Source organism: Eumetopias jubatus, unplaced genomic scaffold, assembly GCF_037043125.1.
Source record: "Eumetopias jubatus isolate StellerSeaLion01/CBP00866 unplaced genomic scaffold, mEumJub1_p1.0 scaffold_8, whole genome shotgun sequence".
Classification (NCBI taxonomy): domain Eukaryota; kingdom Metazoa; phylum Chordata; class Mammalia; order Carnivora; family Otariidae; genus Eumetopias; species Eumetopias jubatus.
In genome coordinates, this window is record NW_028274814.1 from 57,304,495 (window position 1) to 57,331,093 (window position 26,599).

At 38.5% G+C, this 26,599-nt stretch overlaps 1 protein-coding gene across 1 annotated transcript in view; it reads left to right on the forward strand.

Annotated features, from left to right (window-relative positions):
* The first annotated feature begins 295 nt into the window (after positions 1–295).
* The window catches only part of LOC114203931 (ankyrin repeat domain-containing protein 26-like), a 125,885-nt gene continuing 99,581 nt past the window's right edge, over positions 296–26,599 (forward strand). The window contains exons 1-8 of the mRNA XM_088025706.1: positions 296–600; positions 3,285–3,399; positions 3,557–3,730; positions 5,959–6,065; positions 7,556–7,693; positions 9,799–9,866; positions 15,883–15,919; positions 21,000–21,072. Coding sequence (XP_087881832.1) covers positions 350–600; positions 3,285–3,399; positions 3,557–3,730; positions 5,959–6,065; positions 7,556–7,693; positions 9,799–9,866; positions 15,883–15,919; positions 21,000–21,072 — 963 coding nt within the window. The 5' untranslated portion in view covers positions 296–349. The remainder of the gene's footprint in view (positions 601–3,284; positions 3,400–3,556; positions 3,731–5,958; positions 6,066–7,555; positions 7,694–9,798; positions 9,867–15,882; positions 15,920–20,999; positions 21,073–26,599) is intronic.

The window sequence follows — 26,599 nt, forward strand, 5'->3', positions numbered from 1 at the left end:
GCAAATGTTGGGGAAAGCTCAGCCAACTCCCGCCAACGTTTGAAGGGGAACCCACCCCGGCTCACAAGCAAACGCTGAGATTCGAGAGACTGGGACCTCGCACATGCGCTTTGGGCATCCTTGGCCGCCGGCCCTTTGTGCGCAGGCGCAGCGACGCTGCTTTGTGAGGTGCCCGAGCGCACTTGTGTTTGGCTTCCTTGCTTGGTTACGGTTGGCGAACCGCGGAGTTTCGCTACTGTGATGTAGTGGCGAGGCGGGTTTGGCTTATCTCTGGCGCTAGTGTTGGGCTCTAGAGGTGGTGAAAAGCCGAGGGGAAGGTGAAGTGTTTGTGAAGCCTCCAAGCTTTGCGATGGAGAAGTTTTTTAGCTTCCAGGATAAGAAGGGCGGGTCGTCCCTTCCAGTCACCAGCTCGCTGAGGGACGGCTCGGGCATCCCGTGTGGGAAGAGAATTGGAACCAGCAGCTCCGGGTCGGGGTACAACATCCGAGACAAAGATCTCAAAAAGATCCACAAAGTTGCCATCATGGGCAACGTAAGGAAACTGCAGAAGGTTCTCACTTTCGGGAAACACGGCATGAACGAAAGAGACAAGATGAACAGGTAATAGGGACTTGGAGGCCGGCTGCCTGAGACGGCGGGGAGGAGGTGGGGCGGACCGGGAGAAGCGCGCACCTTCCCGGGCTCCGCCTGTGGAACCGAGCCCTCCTGTCACCGAGGGCGCTTTGCGGTCTTCCCTCCTGAGGCCCCGCAGCAGGGGTCCAGCGCCCAGGTCGGCTGAGCATCAAAACGAAATCTTCAGCTGCCTTTGGACCCACTCATAATTCCCCGTATAGACCACTGTACAGACAGGTTTTTTTTTTTTTTTTAAGATTTTATGTATTTATTTGACAGAGAGAGACAGCTAGAGAGACAGGGGTAGAGGGAGAGGCAGGCTCCCGGCTGAGCAGGGAGCCCGATGCGGGGCTCGATCCCAGGACCCTAGGAACGTGACCTGAGCTGAAGGCAAGCACTTAACTGAGCCACCCAGGTGCCCCTCTTACTTTCTATTTTAAAAAGAATTTGGGAGTGCAGGTGGGGATTGGTATCTTCTGACAACGTTTAGCCTCTTCAGAAGTAAAGGGGTTATTTTTATGTGTACTTGTAGATTTTATTTATACATTAAATATATACCTGTTTTTTGTTGTGTGTAGCTTTATTACGTATAAATGATTATAGATTAATCATTTTATTTTAGTTACATCCTTATGAAAATAAATAATAAAAATAATATAAAGGTTTATAAAATTTTAGTTGTGTCCTTATGAAAAAAATAAAAAATGGGAAATATAAATGATTGTTGCAATTTCAAATGTATTGCTTTACTTTATAAAAGTTTTCTTTAAAAATACTGAACTCTCTGGGATGCCTGGGTGGCATAATCGGTTGAGCATCAGAGTCTTGATTTCGGCGTGGATCGTGATCTCGGGGTTGTGGGGTTGAGCCCCATGTCCGGCTCCATGCTTGGTGGGGAGACTGCTTGAGATTCTCTCCCTCTCCCTCTGCCCTTCCCCCCGCTTGTGCATACTCTTTCTCTAAAATAAATAAATCTTTAAAAATAACTGAACTCTCCAACTGTATCTACTCTTTCAATCCATTTATTTATCAAATAGAATCTGAACACATGTTATGTAGGAGACGTACTCTACCCAGAATCTCTTCATTCTTAAAGACTTCATGTTGTCCAGTATTAGTAAGATGAGAAATTCTATTTATTTTATTTTGTTTTGTTTATTTAAAAGATTTTACTTTTAAGTAATCTGTATACCCAACATGGGGCTCGAATTTATATCATTGAGACTAAGGTTGCATGTTCTACTGATTGAGCCAGCCAGATACTACTAAGATGAGAAATTTTATTTTATTTTTTTAATTTTAAGAAAAGATTGATTTATTTGAGAGAGAGAGGGAGAGAGAGGATCTCAAGCTGACTCCACGCTGAGCACGGAGCCCATGGGGCTCGATCTCAGGATCTTGAGATCATGACCTGAGCCAAAACCAAGAGTTGGACACTCAACCAACTAGCCACTGAGGTGCCCCTAAGATGAGCAATTTTAAATTGAAGTATTAGGACTTAATCTCACTTAAAGCTTTTCCTCCTTCCTTTCAAACGAAAACATTTCTTGAAGATAGGAAATTGTAAATGTTAACCTTTACCTGCCCTTTTGAAATTTTAATAGTATTAAGTACTGATATTGATAATTGGTAGTACTTGATTTTCATGTGACTTATAAATCTAAATATTTAATAAAATGAGCTGTCCCTGTTTATTTAAATCCTGAGTTTCCTTTGGCTTAAAGTTTCTTGAAAATCAGGGTAAGAATTACTTAAAAAACATTCTCCGTTATTTTAGTCCTCTTTTCCCATAATGCTTTCAAGAACTAAAATTTATTTAAATGCCAGGTATATGACTGGAACTGCAATAGACCTGTTGTGTATATCATTATTTCATTTAATGTAAGGCACCATAGATTGTCTGATGCCCCAGTAGTTTCTGTACCGATAAGAAATTTTAAAAAATTCTGCCAATTATAGTTGTAAGACATTTTGAATTATAAATTGCATTCCAGTGTCAGAGATATTAAAAGGTGACAAAATGAGCATCTTAGAATCACTGAAATGTAGTATTCTTGAAAATCCTTAAAACATATCTACAAAGTAGGCATAATCGTATCACTTTACCTAATTGGATGTTGTCTTTGTAAAATAGTAATAGTAATAGTTATAATAATATTATGTAACAAACTTTGCATAGATCCTCATTTAAGCATCAGGCCGAGGTCTTGTGAGATAACTACTCTTTATTTTATTTATTAGTATTATTTTTTAGTCATCTCTGTACCCAACACGGGGCTCGAATTCATGACCCTCAAGATCAAGAGTCACATGATCTTCAAACTGAGCTGGGCAGGGGACCCGAGATAACTATTTCTATCCCCATTTTGTTGATGAGGAAATTGAGGATAAGGCTGAGTAAGTGATAACTGTTAAGTGACAGAGTTGAAGTAGGATTCAAACCCAAGTTAAGCTGAATCCTGAGGTCATGCTCTACCTAATCAGATAGGCTGCTCTTTATTAGTGTGGTGAATAATCACTAATAAATATTGTACTTTCTTCAAAAGAAAACTAAATCTTTGTTTTGGAGTCATAGGAATAAGGTGCTATTTAACGTTTACAATTACATGAGTTCATTGCATGTTTTGAAATAGTGCACTATAATTTCCTAAAAAGTTCTTTCACTTTCATAGGACTGCTCTCCATTTGGCCTGTGCCAGTGGCCATCCAGATGTCGTTGCTCTCCTAGTGGAGAGGAAATGCCAGCTTAACTTCTTTGATGGAGATTACAGGACTGCTCTGATGAAGGTATGTGGTAGCAGCTGTGTCTGCCTGAGATGGATTTGATTTAATTACTTAGAATGAAAATTTATTGCATTTAAGCATAACTAATTGGTGAAACCTGTGGCACGTTTACTTTAAATTTCCAGAATTTACACTCTGTTTCTTGGTGTAATACTGACAGGCTGTACAATGCCAGAACGAGAGATGTGTGACTATTCTTCTAGAACATGGTGCTGATCCAAATCTTGTGGACATTGCTGGCAATACTGCTCTCCACTATGCCACCGTTGGTTCAAATACATCAATAGCAGAGAAGCTGCTTTTACACCATGCAAATATTGAAGCGAGAAACAAGGTACAGATCAGCTGTCTTTATGAAGTATTTGAAATAATATATAGGTATATATAAGTTTTTTTAGCCACAAAACATTTTATTTACATATTTACTTATATGTGTAATAAATACATATACTGAAGTCTATACATCAGGTCCTGTCGTCATGGAAACAACTCCAAAGCCAGGGCAGGGAGGGCTAGAGAAAGATGATGCCCATGGAGAGGGCAAAGTTCCGTCCCCCAGCCACCCTTCCGCCCCGGAAAGAGAATCTTCCCATTAGCGCTTGGGAGTGAATGGTGGGCTCAGAGCCCACAAAGGATTGAAGGCCTAGAGGGGAGTGGAGGTGATGGACGCTGGGTGCTGTGCAGGGGCTTAGGAAATGGGTGCTGCTGGGAATGGGTGGGAGACTCTGACCCAGTGGGGTAACTTGGGTGAGTGTAAGTGGGAGGAGAAAGCAGCAGGTTGCAGGCCCTGGGCACTCCAGGCCCCAAGGTTCTGAAAATGAGAGCAAGGGGATCAGGTCATGACATCCTACAGGGGTATCTACTTGTGCTTGTAGCCACTCTTCCCGCCATGTACCACATTGAGGTCTCCCATTTCAGAGAGTAGTTCCTGCTCAGCCTTGTGTAGTTCCTCAGTGGGGTGGTAGCTGTATGTGGGGAATAGCTGATGACCATGCTCACCAGTCCACCTTCTGTTTCTTTGACACGCATTACTTCTACCACTGCCCTTACAGAAACACTGTTGGTTGACATAGGTAGGGTCAGTTTTTCATATTTGGAAGCTCATGCATTCCCTGAATGAAAATATTTTGAAGTAACTGAATTGTCTAAGATTTCACTTTAATGATACTTTTTTTTTTAAGATTTTATTTATTTGAGAGAGACAGAGAACAAACATGAGTATGGAGGAAGGGCAGAGGGAGAGGGAGAAGCAGGGGAGCCTGATGCAGGGCTGGATTCCAGGACCCCGGGGGTCATGACCTGAGCCAAAGACAGACGCTTAAGTGACTGAGCCACCCAGTTGCCCCAGAGCCACTCTTTTAATTCCGAGTCCCTCTCCTCAGTGACCCATTTGGATCAAGAGTGCCTTATGTTGACATCTGGGATCCTGATCCGTTGATAGAAGAGAGTCAAGCATGTTTGTGTAACCCGGAGAAAACCTTCATCTTTTTTTTTTTTTTAAAGATTTTATTTATTTGTTTGACAGAGAGAGAGCAAGAGAGGGAACACTAGCAGGGGGAGCGGGAGAGGGAGAAGCAGGCTTCCCGCCGAGCAGGATGTGGGGCTCGATCCCAGGACCCTGGGATCATGACCTGAGCCGAAGGCAGACGCTTAACGACTGAGCCACCCAGGCACCCCGAAAACCTTCATCTTTATTGGAAAGCTCTCAAAACTATACCCCTGAAACTCTAATTTCTCAAATGTTAATGTTTGCCACATAAAAGTATTGTCAAATGGGGATAAGCAAATTTAAACGGATTTCTTTTGTGCTAGATATATAGTGCAGTTTTGTCATATTTCTCAATCATAGATGATCATTGAATCTTTCTATTGGCGCACAGTACTTATGTTCCAGCAAAGTATATGTTCTTTGGAATGTAATTTAAAAAACACTACTCCAGAGATAATCATTTAGGTTGTTAACTCAATAAAAATACTTAAAGCATTTACTGCTATGTTTTAGAGTTTGGAGATATAGAGAAAAAAAATAATCCCTTCCCTCAAGAAGCTCTTGGCTGAGATGGGTGCAATAAAATAACTAGAGCATACCATAATAAATACTGTGATAGAAGCCAAGATTCTTGGAACCAGTCAATGAAGTGAGTTTTGGAGAATGACTGCAGTTTATCTGTTGAAGAGGTGGGAGAGGGCTATTTAATTTAGTTTTATTTATTTTATTTTTTTAAAAAGATTTTATTTATTTGAGAGAGAGAGAGTGGGCGAGAGAGCTCGAGCATAGGGGCGGGGCAGAGGGAGAGGGAGAGGCCAACTCCCCTCTGAGCAGGGAGCCTGGGATCACGACCTGAGCTGACCTGAGCCCAAGGCAGATGCTTAAGGGACTGAGCCACCCAGGCCCCCTGAGGAGGGCTATTGTAAAGAGAAGGAGCAGCTGGTGAAAGCACAGAAGGGCGAGAGTACTTTCTCTATTATATATTTGAGTTTAGAGGATCCTTTATAAGTTTTAAAATTCAGTATGGAAATATGTAATTTTGTAAATTATAAATTGTTTTTGCACTTTTACAGGATGAATTCACACCATTTTTACTCGCTGTAAGTAAGAACAAACAGCAAATGGTGGAATTTTTAATACAAAAAGAAGCAAATGTACATGCAGTTGATAAGTCCCAAAGGTACAGTAGTTTTGGTTTTTTTTTTTTTAACCTTACATTGTTCTGGAGTGGTACAGTTACTCACGTCAGAAAGTTTAACTTAATAAGAAGAGGACTAATTTATAATTATATAGTGAAAAATGTCAACATGTCATCAGTTAGGCAGAAAGCAATTATTCTGACAGGGCAACGTGGAAGAACAGTGTAGGGTAGAATTTATATTCCTTCATATTATTGACTGATGTCATTTGCAGTCTTTTTTTTTTTTGCCATATGATTTTATATTAGCTAAAGGGGTTTCATATTAGTTTTATTAGTTTTATAAAGTGTGGACTCCTAACTTTTATTTTACTTTATGATGCAATATTGGACTTCTTAACCCTTTTATAGTATTTTTGAAACTTCTACTTCATATATATTTTCTTTAAAAGATGAATATTAAACATAAATAGGAGTTGTTTTGTCTTTTGGATGACTCTTTGCTTTAAATTGCTTTTTGTTTTTGAAGAATACTGATGTTAGATGATCCCTAAGTGATTATTAATTACTATTACCAGATAATATGGGCTCATCATCCTTTTTCATGTTCAGTATTTTTTTTTTCCATTGGTAAGGTAGAAGGATGAAAGATAACTTTAATTGAATAGACTTTTCCTTTAATGAGGACATATCATAGGTGGGTGATAAAGAGAAAAGAGATGGGCTTTAGATTGACACAAGACTAGGTTTAATTCCTAGCTTTCGTGCTTGCTGGGCGTGTGACTTTGGAAACATTACTAATTATAACCAGATACATCTCCTGATATGAAAAGGAGGATAATAATATATCCTTCAAGGGTGGTTGTGTGTAATGTTTTGTATATATATAGCATTTAATTGAGTGCCTACCACGTGCTTATCTTAGCATCATTACTGCAACTATGACTGTTTTATCACCGTTAGTATGAATACTGTTATTTTAAGCCTGCAAGTAAGCTTTTTTATTTTTTTATTTTTAAAGATTTTATTTATTTGAGAGAGGGAGCATGAGCAGGGGGAGGGTCTAGAGCAGGGAGCCAGACGTGGAGCTTGATCCCAGGACCCCGAGATCATGACTGAGCTGAAGGCAGACGCTTAACCGACTGAGCCACCCAGGCGCCCCTGCAAATAGCTTTTTATACGGACCTGTCCTCTAGGTGGCTTGGAAGCACACTGTATCAGATTAAGGAAGAAATGGGGAAGTCTTTTTTAAAAATCTTTACCCATTCAGATGAGTGACCTCAGCATAGTTTCTTGTTCATCAAAGGACTTTAAAGCAGCAGCTTCTACTGTCATACCCCAGTAGGACAAGAGGCTTCTTGTTTGTCCTTTCCTTTTAGGCGTGGAGGTAATTCACAAAGATGAGCGCGGGAACATGTTAATGGTCAGTTCTGTACTGACAGGCAAGATATTACCCTGATAAAGGATATCAAATGAGCTGTTTAAATAACTCTTAAGTTCCTAAGGGTGAAGTTATCTCTCTGTTATTTTAGAACAGCCCTCATGCTTGCTGTACATCATGATTCTGCAGATCTAGTCAGGGTTCTTCTTCAGCAAGGTATTGATATCTCTTCTAAAGATGCGAATGGATGGACTGCAGAAGAATATTCTATTTTTAGTGGTCTTAAAGTGTAAGTGTTTACATTAAAGTGTTAATTATTACTAAACTGAGGTATATAATAATTTAACTGTTTTTTTTTTTAAAGATTTTACTTATTTATTTGACAGAGAGAGACACAGCGAGAGAGGGAACACAAGCAGGAGGAGTGGGAGAGGGGGAAGCAGGCTTCCCGCGGAGCAGAGAGCCTGACATGGGGCTCGATCTCAGGACCCTGGGATCATGACCTGAGCCGAAGGCAGAACCTTAAGGACTGAGCCACCCAGGCGCCCCTAACTGTTAGTTCTTATGTAACAGATGAGAGTTCATTGTTTGATTCAGGCAGTTTTGGGATGGCCGTGAGTTAGCCCACGTCATTTGCCAGAAATCAAGAAAAAGGCTAGACGACTAGTAAGAAGTAGTAATGGGTGCAGGATTCTTTATCTCAGGACTATTGAGACCTTTATCCTTAGGGATCCTAACTGTATCTGTTTCATTCCAAGTATAACTCTTATTATGCATGGGGTAGAAATAATGTTACATCTGTGTTTTTTTTTTCTTTCTTTTTTTTTTGTAGATTTTAGTTACTTGAAAAGAGGTAGAGAGCACAGGCGGGGGAGGGATAGAGGGAGAAGCAGATTCCCTGCTGAGCAGGGAGCCTGACGTGGGGCTCCATCCCAGGACCCCAAGATCGTGACCTGAGCCGAAGGCAGATGCTTAACCGACTGAGCCACCGAGGCGCCCCAACATCTTTGTTTTTTCTAACTAGTTACTTGGGTCTTGAGAAGTTCAGGTTAGTAGAAAACCCTATACTTTCCCTTGAGGGCTATCTCCTATACTTTCCCCCTTGAAGTTTCCAAGAACCTGAGGAGTTCCCTAAGACCAAAGAGACCATGTTTTTTCACAAGTCATTTCGAAGGAAAAGACATTCTTCTCATTCCCTTGTTTCCTCTGATTCTACTACTACAGCATTGCCATTGAAACTGGTTCTGCAGGGCGCCTGGGTGGCTCAGTTGGTTAAGCGACTGCCTTTGGCTCAGGTCATGATCCTGGAGTCCCAGGATTGAGTCCCGCATCAGGCTCCCTGCTCAGCGGGGAGTCTGCTTCTCCCTCTGACCCTCCCCCCTCTCACGCTCTCGCTCTCAAATAAATAAATAAATAAATAAATCTTTAAAAAAAAAAAAGTAGGAAAGAAACTGGTTCTGCGGTGTGGTCATGATTGATCTTTGCTCCTAGGATGCCCTTGCTGATCCACATTCCTCAGTCTTCAGGGTGATCCAGAGTTAGACTTCGAAGTTACAACTTTTTTTTAGTTTACTACATATGCTTATATGCTCAGCTATTCCAAAGCACCAGCACCCTGTTCTGTCAGCTGGGCCTCCTGGCTTTCGCCACACACACCCTTGCGTTCACGCTCAAAAGCCTTACGTGAAGCCCATATGTTAGCCCAGACCTTCATGATGAATTACCCTTTGAGGGTTTTGCTTGTCTTTTCTGCTAGCAGATGGTAGTTGGGACCATTCTAAGCTGTTAAAGAGGTTCAAATACTGCTGCAGGAAGAGACTGGACTTCTCTTTCTCCTTTGTTACTAGACCTATATCCCAAGCCTGCTTTAAATCCTGTGGAGCGGCTTTTCTTATTAGGTGATGAAAGGTCCCATATTGCCCTTCCCAGAGTAGTGGGCATCACCTTTCCTGAGAGGCCATGTTTTGGGTTTAATATTTCATTAAATCCTCTTAACAACCTTGTAAAATAAGGCAGTAAGATGCCTGTTTTATAGAGGAAGACTTTGAGCCCAAGAGAAGTGGCTTGTCCAAGAGCAAATAGCTGTGAGACTTAGGACTTCTGAGTTCTAGACACTTTCCATTATGGCAAGCTAACTCTAATTTACTAATTACTAAATTACTAATTCATGACTGGTTCACCTTACTTTTTTTCTCCTTTCATTACATACTTAATAATTAAGTAATATTAATAAAAAGTGTATAAAACTTATAAATTTGAAGTATATGGGGTACTTTAAGTTTTGATATTAGTTCTGATATTTGAAATACTCTTTTAAGAATTTGGTATTTGGTAAGTGTTTTTCATATCAGTATTAAAAGAGTAACATTGTTTATCACCCTTTTTTATATGTAGCAGTCGCCAACTAATTGCTGAACATAGAGAAGAAAAACTTAACAATTATTTGCAAAATAAGAATCCAGGTAAGACTTTCCAGCATGAATTACTTTTGGTGGTCCTCACATAGATGGAGTCAGAGTAAGGAAGTTTCGATAATGAAAGAGCAATGAAAAAAAAAAAAAACCAATGTGTAAATTGCATATGTATTTTTTTCTCTCTTTTCTTTTCTTTCTTTCTTTCTTTCTTTCTTTTTTTTTTAAGATTTTATCTATTTATTTGACAGAGAGAGAGAGTGAGAGAGCACAAGCAGGGGGAGTGGCAGGCAGAGGGAGAGGGAGAAGCAGGTTTCCCGCCGAGCAGGGAGCCCGATGTGGGGCTTGATCCCGGGGTCTGGGGATCATGAACTAAGCTGAAGGCAGACGCTTAACCAACTGAGTCACCCAGATGCCCCTATTTTTTTTTTCTTTCTTAATTTCTTTCTTAATAGTCTAGTATTCAGGATTATTTAAGAAGTTAATTGTAGGTACTGCTGTCATGAACAATGGGGAAGAAATCAGAGGGAGACAAACCGTGAGAGAGACTGGACTCCGGGAAACAAACTGAGGGTTACAGAAGGGGGGGGGTGGGGGGATGGGGTAACCGGGTGATGAGTATTGAGGAGGACACGTGTTATGATGAGCAGTAGGTGTTACGTGCAATTAATGAATTGTTGAACACTACATCAAAAACTCACGGTGTACTGTATGCTGGCTAACAACATAATAAAGAAATTAAAGTACCTCAGTATGAACAACAACAAAAGAAGTTAATTGTAGGTAATTTAAAATATGAGGCGGTATTGTCTGAAAAGAAATTCATTATTTTAGTCATGACCCCTAAAATCCCATATGATATTTTTGTGTAAATAAGAAAAAGAGATTTTAGGGCGCCTGGGTGGCTCAGATGGTTAAGCGTCTGCCTTCGGCTCAGGTCATGATCCCAGGGTCCTGGGATCGAGTCCCACATCGGGCTCCCTGCTCCTTGGGAGCCTGCTTCTCCCTCTGCCTCTCTCTCTCTCTCTCTCTCTGTCTGTCTCTCATGAATAAATAAATAAAATCTTAAAAAAAAAAAAAAAGAAAAAGAGATTTTAAAGTTAGTATGTTTTGTTTTCTCTATAAGCATATTATAATAAATTGAACTTGTTATGAAAATGGATCTTTTAATTTTTACAAGTGGATTACATTTAGTAAATATTATTCTATGGTGACTTGTCTCATTAAAAAAGGAACTATCCTTAAAACTGGGGACTTTACAATACCTTCCTGGTATCGTAAACAAATGGCAAACAATAAGAACTGCAAAACTTAGCTAGTATGCAGCAATACCAATGAGACTTTTTTTTTAAGGTAACTGTCTATTGTTTTTGCAATTTACTCATTTTCATTTGTTCACGTAACAAATAACTATCAAGTGTCTTTTAGCTCCTGAGTGTTATTCTGATGTTGTAGAATGCAAACATTCAAAAAACACAATCCCTGCCCTCCAGGAATTTGTTATTATCCTTGTCATTTTTATTATTTACTCTACTTTATTTAGTGCTTACTATGTGCCAGAGTCCCCTAGTGCTTATAATTACCATTGTTATTTTTTTATTGACATTTAATATGTTCCAGATACTGTAAGTCCATAGTGAGGAATTAGACTTTTAATATGTTCCAGATACTGTAAGTCCATAGTGAGGAATTAGACTTTGAGGAATTAGACTTTTAGTAGAATTTAGGGTAAGTATGCAGACTGAATAGTAAGTTTGCCAGGTAAAGTGGCAGAAGGACGATGTTTGGCAGGAGAAACATCCATCAAGATTACATGTTTTGTGGGGCACCTGGGTGGCTCAGTCGTTAAGTGTCTGCCTTCGGCTCAGGTCGTGATCCTAGGGTCCTGGGATCGAGCCCGATGTCGGGCTCCCTGCTCCGCGGGAAGCCTGCTTCTCCCTCTCCTGCTCCCCCTGCTTGTGTTCCCTCTCTCGCTGTGTCTCTCTCTGTCAAATAAATAAATAAAACCTTTAAAAATAAAAAAAAGATTACATGTTTTGCAGACGGAACAGCAGTGCAAAGGCTAAAATGTACGAGTGAACTTTGGAGGATTTATGAGCAGTTCAGTTTTGCCAGTACAAAAAGTGCGCTACGGGAATGGTTGGAATGAGGTGAATACTTAGCTAAGGCAAGCTTATGAAAGTTTTTCAGTCCTATGGAAAGGAGTAGATCTTACCCTGTAGACCTTGGGAACTTTATCAGGTAAAATGCTTTTAGCTGCAAATAATAGGTGACTTATAATAGTGACTAAAACAGGGGCACCTGGGTGGCTTAGTCAGTTAAGTGTTGACTCTTGGTTTTACACAGTCTCGGGTCATGAGATCAAGCCCCACATCACGTTGGGCTCCGTGCTCATCATGGAGTCAGCTTGAAGATTCTCTTCCTCTGCCCTTCCCCCCGTTCGTGCACTCTCTTGCACGCTTCCTCTCTCTCTCTCAAATAAAGAAATCTAAAAACCAAACCAAACCAAAACAAAACAGTGACTAAAACAATAGGAACTAGAATTGTTTTGATGGTTCAGTGATCTCATCAGAATCCCAGTTGTCTCTTTTTCAGCTTTGAGGTTGGCATTATTTTATGTCTCCCTTCCTGGTTGGCTAATTAGCAACAGCTCCAGGCATAGTCTCACATGACAATATCCAATGACTGGAAGGACTGTTTTTCTTTATATGTTTCTTTCATTAATTAACTAATTAATTAATTTAAGATTTTACCCATTTATTTGACAGAAGGAGAGAGAGACAGCAAGAGAGGGAACACAAGCAGGGGGAGTGGGAGAGGGAGAAGCAGGCTTCCTGCGGAGCAGGGAGCCCGATGTGGGGCTCAATCCCAGGATCTGGGATCATGACCTGAGCTGAAGGCAGACGCTTAACAACTGAGCCACCCAGGTGCCCCAAATTAAGCCCTATTTAGTTGGAGAAAATTTGTGTGATCTTTTCATTTTTTATAGGAAATTTTATCGTGTAGAACATATTGATAATCAGGATTCTCTGTTTTTTCCTGATTAAAATAAGATTGTTGCTTGTTTGACATTATTTTCTGATCATTATGTCATCTATTCTTTTTATGCCTTTATTCAGATGGGTGTAGAAATACAGGAATCTCCAAGGCAAATATTAAGAAAAACAGATTCAAGGAAAGGTGTTCTGTGAAATAACCTTCTGACTGTAATCATGTAGAAAACATCAACCCAAATCATAAAAATTTCACATAATGCAGTTGTATTAGAGGCTCCCAGAACGACACCCAGATTTGGTTATTCACTAGAAGAACTCACAGGTCTTAGCATGTTTGTACTCATGCCTTTGGTTTATTACGGTGAAAGGATACAAAGCAAAATCAGCAGAGAGGAAAGGTGCATGGAGTGAAGTCTAGAGGAAACCCAAGTGCAGGCTTCTCAGAATCCTCTGCCTGTGGATGTGCTTAATTCCTCCAGCATCAAGTGATGTGTTTAATTCCTCCGGCATCAAATTATGACAACACGTACGAAATGTTGTCTGCCAGTACAAGAATCTTATAGAGACTCGGTGCCTGAAGTTTTCTTGAAATGATAATCACGTAGGCATCTTCTCCCTAGCGTATACCAAAATTCCAGGTTCCCAGAAGGAAATCAAGTATACAGGATAAGTCACCTGGTTTGTACCAACACTTAGGCACAGCCACTCTTAGCAGCTATGGAATGGTGGGAACCCTCCCAAAATCCAAGTTCCCAGATACCAACCAAGGGCCAGCCATTCAAGTGGGATCTAATGGTGGCAGTCTTTGGCCTGCTGTATGGAATCTTTTTTGCACAGGAATTAGAGCCCTGACTTAATTTTTGTTGTTGTTTTAAGATTTTATTTTGACAGCAAGTAATGTGATGGTATAACATGGTACTGGTTTCAGCACATGATCTGTATTAAATTGAAGTGCTGGTTACTTTTTTGACTTTTGGTGAATATTTAACCCGTATTTGTACATAAATTACTGGGGCAATATTAGGTAATTATAATCTTTTTTTTATCTTACTAAACTTTCATTATGATTCTTAAACAATGATTTCTGATTTAAAATTAGAATAAAAACTCTTAATTATATAGATAATGCAGTTTTGTTTCATATGGTGGTGAATCCCTGTTTATAATTATAAAATAAGATTCGATTATATCATTGTCAATTATTTTCCTGCCTAAGTATGCAATTAAAATTATTTGCGGGCGCCTGGGTGGCTCAGTCGTTAGGCGTCTGCCTTCGGCTCAGGTCATGATCCCAGGGTCCTGGGATCCAGTCCCACATTGGGCTCCCTGCTCAGAGGGGAGCCTGCTTCTCCCTCTCCCACTCCCCCTGCTCGTGTTCCTGCTCTTGCTATCTCTCTCTCTCTGTCAAATAAATAAATAAAATCTTTAAAAAAATAAAATTATTTGCTTTATGTATTTCCATATACTTCAATTTGGTGGATAACACGTGTATTCCGTTACTTCAGTCTTTATCTTAATTTTCATGGTGGCTGTATCTTTAATACGTGGTGATAGCAGGCTCAATGGATACCTTTTTTTTCTTCATGATAAATAGGCCTTACTTTTTTGAACATTTTCAAGTTAACAGCAAAATATAGCAGAAAGTATAGAGAGTTTCCGTTTACCCCATGTTGCCATACATGCATAGCCTCCCCTGTTGTCAACATCCTGTACCACAGTGATAGATTGTTTTATTTACATTAACTCATCTTTACCATCCAAAGTCCATAATTGACGTTACGGTTCAGTCTTGGTGTTGTACATTCTGTTGGTTTTAACAAATGTATAATGACACGGAATAGTTTCACTGCCTTGAAAGTCCTCTGTGCTGTTTCTATTCATCCCTCCTTTTGCCACAACCCTTAACTCCTAACTTGAAAGGTTTTGCTTTTCCCAGAATGTCCTATAGTTGCAATCATATGGTGGATATGTTCTTGGATGGTTTTTTTTTATTTATTTTAATTTAATTTTATTTTTTTAAAGATTTTATTAGAGAGAGAGAACTCGACGAGGGGGAGGGGCAGAGGGAGAGGGAGTTGCAGACACCTGCGCTGAGGAGGGAGCCCGATGTGGGGCTCCATCCCAGGACCCTGAGGTCATGACCTGAGCTGAAGGCAGATGCTTAACCGATTAACCGACTGAACCACCCAGACGCCCCTCTTCTTGAATGTTTAAAAAATTAAAATTCCAAGGTAATGGAATGTAGTGATTCAAGATATTCTCTGTCCTTTGTTTTGTTTTGTTTTGTTTGTGTTCATCAGTGTAGGATCTGATGACATATGCCTTACAGACTGAAAAAGTGTGATTTCTGTAGGCATTTGTCACATAGTGGGGAGGGTTGAGAACAATGACATCATGTACTGCTACCTAGCACTAACCATTGGTACCATCCTGGTCTAAGAGGTGGGTCCAGATAGACTCTCTAGCAATGAAAGTAGATAGTCTCAAGAGGTTATACTTTATAAAACCAGAATCACTAAAGTCACTAAAATCTTTCATACTTACGTGCAATTGGAAAGAAGGCCAGAGAGAGTCTGTTTGCTATGTTTTGCCATGCTGCAAAGTACACTGGCTATAGACCAAACTTTGTGATGAGATGTTTCATCCTAAACTTAACAGTCTGCTGAAGAGCTGGAGAAGTTCTGTTGTGTTACAGCAAAATAAATACAGTCTCTTTTAACTACACCTAGTAGTGGAAGTCCAGAAGAATCATGTTATTTAAGTTTGACATTGTCAGTCTATGATAATGATTCTGCTAATGATACCAGTTTCGGTCAGTCTCATAGGGTTTGGTTACAAGGTATCAAATTCTGATAAATACCATTCTCTTCTTGCATTTGGTAAATGTAGAGGAGAAAGTAAGATTTCTTAATGCATTAACTGCCTACCAATAATATAATTAATAGTCTTTCCAGTGTGCTTTCCAGGTGTGGTCTTGAAGGAATACTTTTTAACAAATCATCAGTCTTATACTTTTAATATTCTGTATTTTTCTGTTGTTGATTTAAAATGTATTTTGCTTTTTTCATTAGTGGCGGATAAGATTTCTGAAGAGGAGTCTTTAAGCAGGTAGGATTTTTATGGAGTCTTTAAAATTACCTGTTAACTAAGGGAATGCAGAGAAAAGCATTTGTTGAGTTCTCCTCTGGGCTAGACTAGACACTATATTATGTGCTTGACCTTTATTACTTATATAGTCATTACAACAGCTTCACAAAGTAGCTCTGCTATTATAGCCTATTTTTTATTAGTCAGCTGTGGTGCAGGGAGGTTGATTAATGGACCTGTGATTGCATAGTTAATGAGTAGCAGACCCATGATTTGACTGTCAGCCTGTGTGACTCCCACATCCATTCTTTTGTCCCTCAGCAGCACTGGGATTAAGATACAGATCCTAGTCAGATCAACGCATTCAAATTTAGTTATGTGTTACCCCTGCTTTAGAGTTTTCTTAAGAAACCAGGTTCGTTCAAGCATTTGTCCTAATATATTTGACAACTAGTGATAACTAGAGGTCAGTATTGCAGTGGTAACTAGTCTCTTGTTTTTACTGTCAAAGATTTTAGGGTGGATCTCAGTTACCTATGGCCACAGTACATAGCTTTTACACAAGCAAGACCTAATCAGGCAAATTCTTAGATATAGTGATGTCTGCTCTCCTTGAGAGGAATGATGTTTCCAGAAGTGAAGGATATGTAATCTAGGTGTAGACCATGTTACGTTAATTAAGTTTATCATCTATTTAGAGGCTATTTCTAAATGATTCTCTATTTACTGACTTCCCAGTCTAGTTTTCCCTTTAGGCTAGTACCCTTGACTAGTTCTTCGAAGCTTCTTTTTTTATAGACCTTTTTCCTTTTCTCCATGACTTTTCTATAATCTTTTCTTGATTGTTTTTTTTTACTTTGTTCTCTGCTTTTCTTGTTGTTTCTTTTAGTCCATTAATTTTTTCCATTTCTGCCAGCTAATTAGTCTCTGTTTTTCTATAGACAAAATCAAAAGCACATAGAATTTCAGGATTTTAAGGAATCTCAGAGATGAATTAATCAAAATACCCTCTGGTACTGCAACCTATGTTTAACATCCTCACCAAGTGGTTGTTTAAATGGAGAATTTGAAACTCAAAAGAGATTAAAAGTGACTTACTTGGATATAAGTGACAGAAATGAGATTTAAATTCAGGTTTCTTCCTTTTTTTCATCTTGTAGGTGAATGTTTTAATAATTGAAAGATGGGGAGGGGGTCTTGTGAACACAGTGAAGGTGGATAAGGAAGGAATTAGCAGGAGAGGCCAAGTTTCAAGAAGAATAACACTGGGTTGGATAGTTTTAGAAAAGATGTCAGAATAGTGGGGTTTATAATAAGTTAGATAAAGATGAATTATAGGAATGAAGGATACACACACACACACACACACACACACACACACACGCACACAAAGGAATGAAGGACACAGGATATTGGGAGTTGTTTAGAAAGGCATATTAAAATAGAGGGTTGAAGAGAATCTTGAGCAGCTTTTTTGTTTGTTGGTTTAATTGAACGAACTAGCATACTTCAGGTTTTCTGTTGAGAGATATTAAAATCATTTGAGCCACTGGGAAGAATCTTTTTACAGCATATAAGAATGTGATATCATCTACTTGCACCCCAACTTACAGAGAGTGGCTTAGATCCTCTTGAGTAATAGGCGGAATGGAGATTCTACACAACATAGATGTATGGCCCAAGGTAGCGGTCTCCTCACTCCACCTCTTTTCTTAATTCTCTGATGCCCTGCCCATGTGCATGTAGGGTTTGGTGGGTGGGACTGGCTGTCAAATCAGTAAGAGAGTTTTATTTGGGTAGTTGGTAACATGTCTATGTTGAGATGACTACATGGAGGACTGAAACTCCATTTAGCTTGTTCTCCAGGAGCAGGAAATGGCTCCTACTCTTGGTCATTTGAGCCTATCCTTGTTTTGGGAGTCTGTGCTTTCATAGGCTAAAGACTTAAAGGTTGGAGAGTACCACTGAACCCTGCAGAAGAGTGATAATAGGAGTGGGAACTCACAGAAAGAAAATACTAGGCAGTGTATAGGGAAATAGAGGCACAGCTACCCGGACTCTATTTTTATCGCAGTCTCTCTTCTTGGGTATCTGAGTGCCTGTGAAGGTTTTTAAGGTCTTGCTAGTTTATGTAGACCTAAATAAGGCAGGACCTGTGAAGGAAAAACTTTGGGCCTTATAATTTTTAATCTTTTAATCTGGGAATAGTATTCCCACTAATAGCATAAATTTGTTCTTTAACATTTATATATTTATTTATTTATTTTAATTGAAGCATAGTTGACCCAAGATGGTATGTTAGTTTCAGGTGTACAAGGTAGTGCTTGAACAACTCTATATGTTACACCATGCTCACCACAAGTGTATCTACTATCTGTTACTGCATAATGCTATTACAGTACCATTGACTATATTCCCTATGCTGTACTTGTATCCCTGTGACTTACTATAACTGGAATCCTGAACCTCCCATTCCCCTTCACCCATTGTGTCCGTCCCCCACCCCCTTCCCTTCTGACAATACAGAATTCTCCCTATTTCTGCGTCTGTTTCTGCTTTTTGTTTGTTCATTTGTTCTGCTTTCTAGATTCTACATATAAGTGAAATCATACACTATTTGTCTTTCTCTGACTTACTTCACTTAGCATAATACCCTCTAGGTACATCTACATTGTTGCAAATGGCAAGATCATATTCTTTTTTATGGCTGAGTAACATTCCTGTGTGTGTGTGTGTGTGTGTGTGTGTGTGTGTGTGTAAGAGATACATCTGTTGATGGACACTTGGGTTGTTTCCATATATTGGCTGTTGTAAATAATGCTGCAATAAACATGAGGGCGCATATATCTTTTCAAATTAGTGTTTTCATTTTCTTTGGGAAAGTAAATAACCAGTAGTGGAATTACTGCATCATATGGTATTTCTATTTTTAATATTTCAGGGAACCTCCATACTGTTTTTCACACCATTTTCTATCCCCATCACCAGTGCACAAGGGTTCCTTTTTCTCTACATCCTCACCAACACTTGTTTTTTTTGTTTTTGATTCTAGCCATTCTGACAGGTATAAGGTGATAATTCATTGTGGTTAACTTTTAAACAATTAACTTTCAAACATTTCAGAGAATTCCTTGCCTGTCACTCTTAGGTATGGGAACTGAGACTGGGTCTTTAGTAGGTATTTCACATCTTCGGAGAGGTGGAGGCAAAATAGATAATGAAAACCTTTTTAAAAACAGAGACCAAATTTTGAAAGACCTATACTCTAACAACTATAAAACATTGATGACAGAAATTGTGTCAAGACAGAAGAAGTGGAAAGACGTTGCATGCTCATGGATGGGAAAAACACATATTGTTAAAATGTCTATATTACCCAAGGCAATCTACAAATTTAATGCAATGCCTAATAAAATACCAACATTTTTCACAGAACTGGAACAAACAATCCTAAACTTTGTATGGAACCACTGAAGACCTCGAATAGCCAAAGCAATATTGAAAAACAAATTGGAAGTATCACAATTCCCGATTTCCAGTTTTATTACAAAGCTGTAGTAATCAAAACAGTATGGTACTGGCAAAATACAAATATAGATCAGTGGAATAGAAGAGAAAACCCCAGAAATAAACCCAAAACTATATGGTCAATTAATCTTTGACAAAGCAGGAAAGAATATCCAATGGAGAAAAAGCAGTCTCTTCAACAAATGGTATTGGGAAAACTGGACAGCTACATGCAAAAGAATGAAACTGGACCACTTTCTTTAAAAATAAACTCAAAAATGGGTTTAAGACCTAAATGTGACACCTGAAATCATAAAAATACATGAAGAGAGCACAAGCAGTAATCTCTCTGATATTGGCTATAGCAGTGTTTGTTTGTTTGTTTGTTTGTTTCTCTAATTATTTCTCCTGAGGCAAGAGAATCAAAAGCAAAAATAAACTGTTGGGACTACATCAAAATCAAAAGCTTTTGCACAGCGAAGGAATCAGTCCACAAAATGAAAAGGCAACCTATGAATAGGAGAAGATATTTGCAAATGACATATCTGATAAAGGGTTGGTATACAAATATAAAGAACTGATAGAACTCAACACCCAAAACACAACCCAGTTTAAAAATGATCAGAAGGCATGAACAGACATTTTTCCAAAGAAAACATACAGATGGTCAACAGGCACAGAAGAAGAGGCTCAACATCACTCATCATCAGGGATGATGCAAATCAAAACTACAATGAGACACCACTGCACACCTGTCAGAATGACTAGAATCAAAAACACAAGACACAAGTGTTGACGAGGTTGCGGAGAAAAAGGAACCCTCTTGGATTGTTGGTGGGAATGCAAACTGGTGCAGCCACTGTGGGAAACAGTATGGAGTTTCCTCAAAAAGTTAAAAATAGAACCACCCTATAATCCAGTAATTGCACTACTGGGTATTTACCCAAAAAATACAGAAACACCAATTCAAGGGGCTACATGCACCCCTATGTTTACTACTGCATTATTTACCAGAGTCAGCCCAAGTGTCCATTGATAGATGAATGGATAAAGAAGTGATATATATACACAATGGAATATTATTCAGGCATAGAAAAGAATGAAATCTTGCCATTTGCAGTGAAATGGACGGAACTAGAGAGTATTATGCTAAGTGAAGTCAGTCAGAGAAAGACAAATACCATAAGATTTTACTCATGTGTAGAATTTCAGAAACAATAAAAATGAGCAAAGGGAAAAAAAAAAAAAAGACAAACCAAGAAACAGAGTCTTAATGATAGAGAACAAATTGATGGTTACCAGAGGGGAGATGGGTGGGGGAATGGGTGAAATAGGAGATAGGGATTAAGGAATGCACTTGTCATGATGAGCACTGGGTGATGTATGGAATTGCCGAATCATTATATTGTATACATGAAACTAATATAGTACTTGTATGTTAATGATACAGGAATTAAAATACAAACTTAGTAACAAAAACAGAGGCCAAATTTTAATTATATCAAGAAACTTCATTCAGTAAATAGATAGCTGACCTTTCATTCGATTTTTCTTTCTAATAAACTTGCTTTTGTTGTATGTTTTTGCTCTTAAGTATTTCCATTAAACCTGGTACTGATGATTCATGGCTTACATCAGATGCTGAAGACTTAAATTTTGGTATCGAGGTAAAGTACTCTCTTGTGCAATTTGTTTTCCTGCTCTGAATTTAGTTTGTATGTTATTTACTCTTAAAATTTAGCAGTGGCCTACCTATTATCATTTTATGTTTGTGATGGAAAGTTGGTCATAACAAACCATTTTGTAGAAATATGATGAGTTGAAAATTGTTTTTTTTTTTTTACTCTAGTAAATACTGAAGGTAGAGACTGAAAAAAGTGGGCTGGAAAATACATAATGACAGAAAATTATATTGGGAAAAGCTTTTCCATAATGGAGGAAATAAGATACTTGGTCAAGGGTAACGATTCTTACTGTGAGTTTTAAATTATGTTAACATGACTTTTCTTTCTTTCTTTCTGTCTTTCTTTCTGTCTTTCTTTCTGTCTTTCTTTCTGTCTTTCTTTCTTTCTTTCTTTCTTTCTTTCTTTCTTTCTTTCTTTCTTAATATGACGTGTATACTCATGCCTAAATGAAATCTATAGTGGATTCAATTATTGCGGAGATTTTTTATCTTGGACATTTTTTACCTTGGTAACATATTGTTTTAAAAAAGACTTTTTTCTCTATTTTTATCCTTTGTTCTACATTTAGACTAAAATAATATTAGAAATTGTGGAAATTCAGAAATTTAAATTGTTTCTCAAAATTTATATTGCAAAGGTATTCCACTGTGTTTTCAAAATAATTCCATTAAGAGTATAGTTAAAACTTTATCTAAGTGAAGAATACATATTTTGCCTAAAATAATAATCAGCTCTAGAGGCAGAGGCTCTTCATAGCCATATGATAAAATGTCCAATTTCAGAAATCTTTTATAGTATAGTTTTTAAAAATATCTACTCAATCTTTTTGTCAGATTCCAAAATTTAAAATTTCATTCTTATTTAAATATTCATTTTAAAGCCCCTGCATCATTATAAGCTACTGGATGTTAGGAAACGTAATTGTGCCTCTCCTAGAACGCGTAGAATAAAGTCTTGCTTGGAAGAAGCCATTTCATATTTTCTGAATGTGAATAAATGAGCAGACAGATGGAATTCTATATAATGGAATGTTATAAGTAGTGTGCATAATGTGTCATAAATATATGAATTTTTAACAATATGGCTCAGATTTATATTCCTTTTTTAGTTTCTATAAACATTTTATTTATTATTTATTTGAGAGAGAGAGGGAGAGAGAGAGAGAAACAACAGAGGGGAGAGGCCAGAGGGAGAAGCAGGCTCCCTGCCGAGCCGGGAGCCGGCAGACTCAGTCCCAGGAACCCGGCATCATGACCTGAGCCGAAGGCAGTCGCTTAACCAACTGAGCCACCCTCGCGTCCCAATTCTGCTGTTTTTATTCAAACAGAAATGAAGCAGAATTTATAAAAATTGCAATCATTTATAATGATAAAGTTAAACACGAAATATTTTTATCGATTAAAATTACGACAAACTAAGAGTCAAATGTTATAATTAATGCAAAAAAGTTCTGGGATGACTGGGTGGCTCAGTCGTTAAGCATCTGCCTTAGGCTCAGGTCGTGATCCCAGGGTCCTGGGATCGAGCCCCGCATCGGGCTCCCTGCTCGGCCGGAGGCCTGCTTCTCCCTCTCCCACTCCCCCTGCCTGTGTTCCTGCTGTCGCTGTCTCTCTATCAAATACATAAATAAAATCTTAAAATAATATATATATATATATATAAGCATTGAATGATGTTAAAGCATAAATGGGGATGCTTAGACTTTTCTCTGTCATCTCTGCATTTACGCATAAAAACTATTTCCTTATACTTTTTACGTGTAATTGATAAAATAATCATGTGCTAAATATAATAATACAGCATAATACAGTTCTGCTAATTTGCGAGCTTAACTTAATGAAAGCTGTGTAGTATTATTGCAGAAAACCGAGGCTTAGGAGTCATAAGGAAGTAGTTTGGGTTTTGAAATTAAGTTATTTAAAAAACTAAAGAATTACTCCAGGCCAAGCTATGGCCAGATGTGATTCTGTGGTGTATATGGATGTGCAAAATTCCTAATCAGATCTAGAAAGTTTGGGTTACAGTTTTTTACAACTTGGAGCCTGAAAAGCTAATGCCTGGGACTTGAAAGCATTTTATATGTGTGTGTGTGTGTATGTGTGTGTTTATATGTGTGTATATATATATATATATATATATATATTTTAATATTTTATTTATTTATTAGAGAGAGAGAGGGAGAGTGAGCAGGAGGGAGAGGGAGAATCTGCAGCAGACTCCACTCTGGGCGCAGAGCACTACTGATACCAAGAGTTGGACGCTCAACTGACTGAGCCATCCAGGGGCCCTGAAAGTATTATATTTGGATTGTCAAGTGGATTTACAAGGAGCTTTGGGATTATAATAACAATTTGGTTTAGCGGTGTTTTATTTATTTATTTTTAAAAAGATTTTCTTTATTTATTTGAGAGAGAGAGAGAGAAAGACAGCGTGAGCTGGGGGAGGTGCGGAGGGAGAGGGAGAAGCAGGCTCCCCACTGAGCACATGGGGCTAGATCCCAGAACCAACTGAGCCACCCAGGCATCTCTGGTTTAGTGGTGTTTTAATAGGTAAAAGCCTTTTTGGATAGTTAAAATAGTATGCATTAAGTATCTTTGTGGCTGCCATACTTGTAGTAACATAAGTATAAAGTGATGATGACCTATTCTAAGGTGACAGACCATGGAAGGAGGTAAAAAGGGCCTGACCTCTTAGCACAGGCAGGTGCTACACAATGGTGCAAGCACCATATTCGAAGTCAAAAGATATGCTAGCATCCTGGTTCTGTCACTTGGTAGCTGTGGGATCCCAGAAAAACTTGTTTAACCTGTTTGAATGTCAGTGACCTCATTCATAAAAATGGTACTAATACCTACCTCTCAGGTATGTGTAATGAACAAATGTGGGAACAAATGTGAAAACACTTTGTATACTGTAAAGGCTGCTATAGAAATACAGGACAAAAATGATCACAGCAGTATTTAGTGATTTATTAAATATTGAGGACACTTTTTTTAAATGTGAAGATTTCTGAAGGACAATAAAATAAATGGCAGTAGTGTCAAGAAAAGAATGGCAAAGATAGAACGGGCAGGTGGATTTCTAATCTGGGATATGTTAAGTTTCAGTGACATTGTATAGATATACAGCTGACCCTTGAACGGGATGAGTTTGAATTGTGTGGCCACTTACACACAGACTTTTTTGATACAGTACAGTACTGTTAATCTGTTTTCCTTATGATTTCTTAATAGCCTTTTCTTTATATTGTAAGAATCCAGTATATAATACCTATAACATGAAAATGTGTTAATTGACGTTACATTATTGGTAAGGTCAGCATTAGGTTATAATTTACTCTGACCTTCCATGCTCACTTTACAGAGTCCAGGGCCAAATGAGGATTAAGACGTAGATTAGATCTAGAGAGCAGATACGAGGTCTTCTGTTTGAATGTTTTGGTTTTTAATTTACATTTTTCCTATTTTAAGTCTAATTGCGTTTAAAGTAGGAAGTTCAATAGGAGATTAGTAGTTAAGTTTTTGGGGAATCAAAAGTTAGATGTGGATTTTTGACTGCACGGCTGTGCAAACGCCCTTAACCCTTGCATTGTGTAAGGGTCGACAGTATAGTGACTTGGTACTTGAGACCTTCTCAGTGAGATGATTTTATTTCTTTTTTAGAGAGAGAGAGAGAGAGAGAGAGCGTGTGAGAGGGGTGGGGAGGGGCAGAAGAAGAGGGAGCGAGAGAATCCCAAGTAGGCTTCATGCTCAGCACGGAGCCCGACATGGGGCTTGATCTCATGACCCTGAGATCGTGAACTGAGCTGAAATCAAGAGTTGGACACTTAACTGACTCTGCCACACAGGCACCCCCCTCAGTGAGATTTTATATGTTTGACCTTAAATACATTTCTGTTATTGAATATCAGCTATGTACCGGCTGTATAAGTTGAGGGGTTAGGCTGTAGTGGTAGGAGCAGAAAAAATAAGGAAACAACAATCCATTGTAAGTTACTATAAGTGCTTTGTATAAAGAAAATGGAAATGTTAGGTTAGGGAATTTTGGGGGAGTTTGTCATTAGGATGGGGATGAGAATGGGAGTGGAATTTTGTTAGTCAGGAAAGATCTCTCTGAATGTGGCAAGAGCTGCCAAGTGGCGGATGAGAAGGACCAGTCGTGCCAGGGTCTTGGAGAAGGACGTTCTAGACAGAGAGAACCATGGATCACATCTATGCATCATTTCACTCTTATGTCTTGGAATGACCAGGAAGCAGGAAGATCCACCCCATTGTCATAATCATTGTTGTTACTGTTGGGTGTAGAAAAGAAAATGTGCATACTAAAATAAGTGCCTGGTACATTTTAGGTAATTAATAAATAAATGTTCTTAGTCTTCCCTTAGGAAAGCTTAGACTTTTTGAAGAGTTTCATACCTGTATCTAAACTGCTTTGCTATTATTTAAATATAATTTCAAGAAAAGTTTTTCTTCCTTCTTTGCCATTTCATTCAACCATTTTTCCTATCAATAAAAATTCCAAGCCTTTGTTTATCTAAATGAAGCAGCAGCTACCACAGTGTTCTGTTTATACTCAAGATGATATACTCCAAGGTTTCTCATCATGTCCAGTATCTTCTTCTTTGAGCACTGAAAACGTTTCTGCCGTCAGGAAGAGTTTAAATTTGTAGCAAATATACTTATTAAAGAATTTGTTTAAATACATCTTTTTAATGTCCTTTTATTTTGGTGGGGAATGCAAAGGAGAGTTAGGTGTTTTGTTAGTTCCTGTTGAAAGGTACATACAAATCAGTCTTCTGTCTATGAAAGTATTTACTCTGGCCTTCCATGTTCGGGCAAATGGAGATTAAAAGGTACCCTTAATCTAGGAAGCATATATGAGGTTTTGAGATGTTTTGGTTTTCAATACATGCTTTTCTTATTTGTAAGTCTGATTGCTGTTAACGTCGGAAATTCAGATATTTTCTTAGAAAAGGATTCGGAAGTCTTTATGCAGCTCATTTTTGATGTTAATTTTAACAGAGTATTTCTGAGAGTCTTCCAAAGAAAGACGTTAAACGTTTATCTGGAGCTGCGGATCAGAAGGGACCACGTATATTAAATGAAGAAGTAGAAGGTAAGAATTGTATTTTATTAAAAAGTCACTTGATAGAATGTTAATTTAAAATGGGAATAGTGATATGTTCTAATATCCAAAGAAAATCACCTATTAAACGCATAGAAAGGAGAAAGATGTGAAAAGGAGATAAATTGATATCTTATCAGGTGTCAGCAACAGATTAAATTGAGAGTGCCACTGCAGGAACTAAATTACTGGTTCCATTTCAAGGTATTCTAAGACCTAAGGAACATCAGGAAATAAGAGGAAAAGAGCAAAAGAGGGAATGATGAGAAAGGCGGAGAGTACCGGGAGTAAATGAAGGGCAAAGGCAGCTCTTTATAGTGGAAGGTGGTAACATAAAATAATTCTTTAGAAGGAAGAGCAGAGTATTTGAAATGCAGGAAAAATA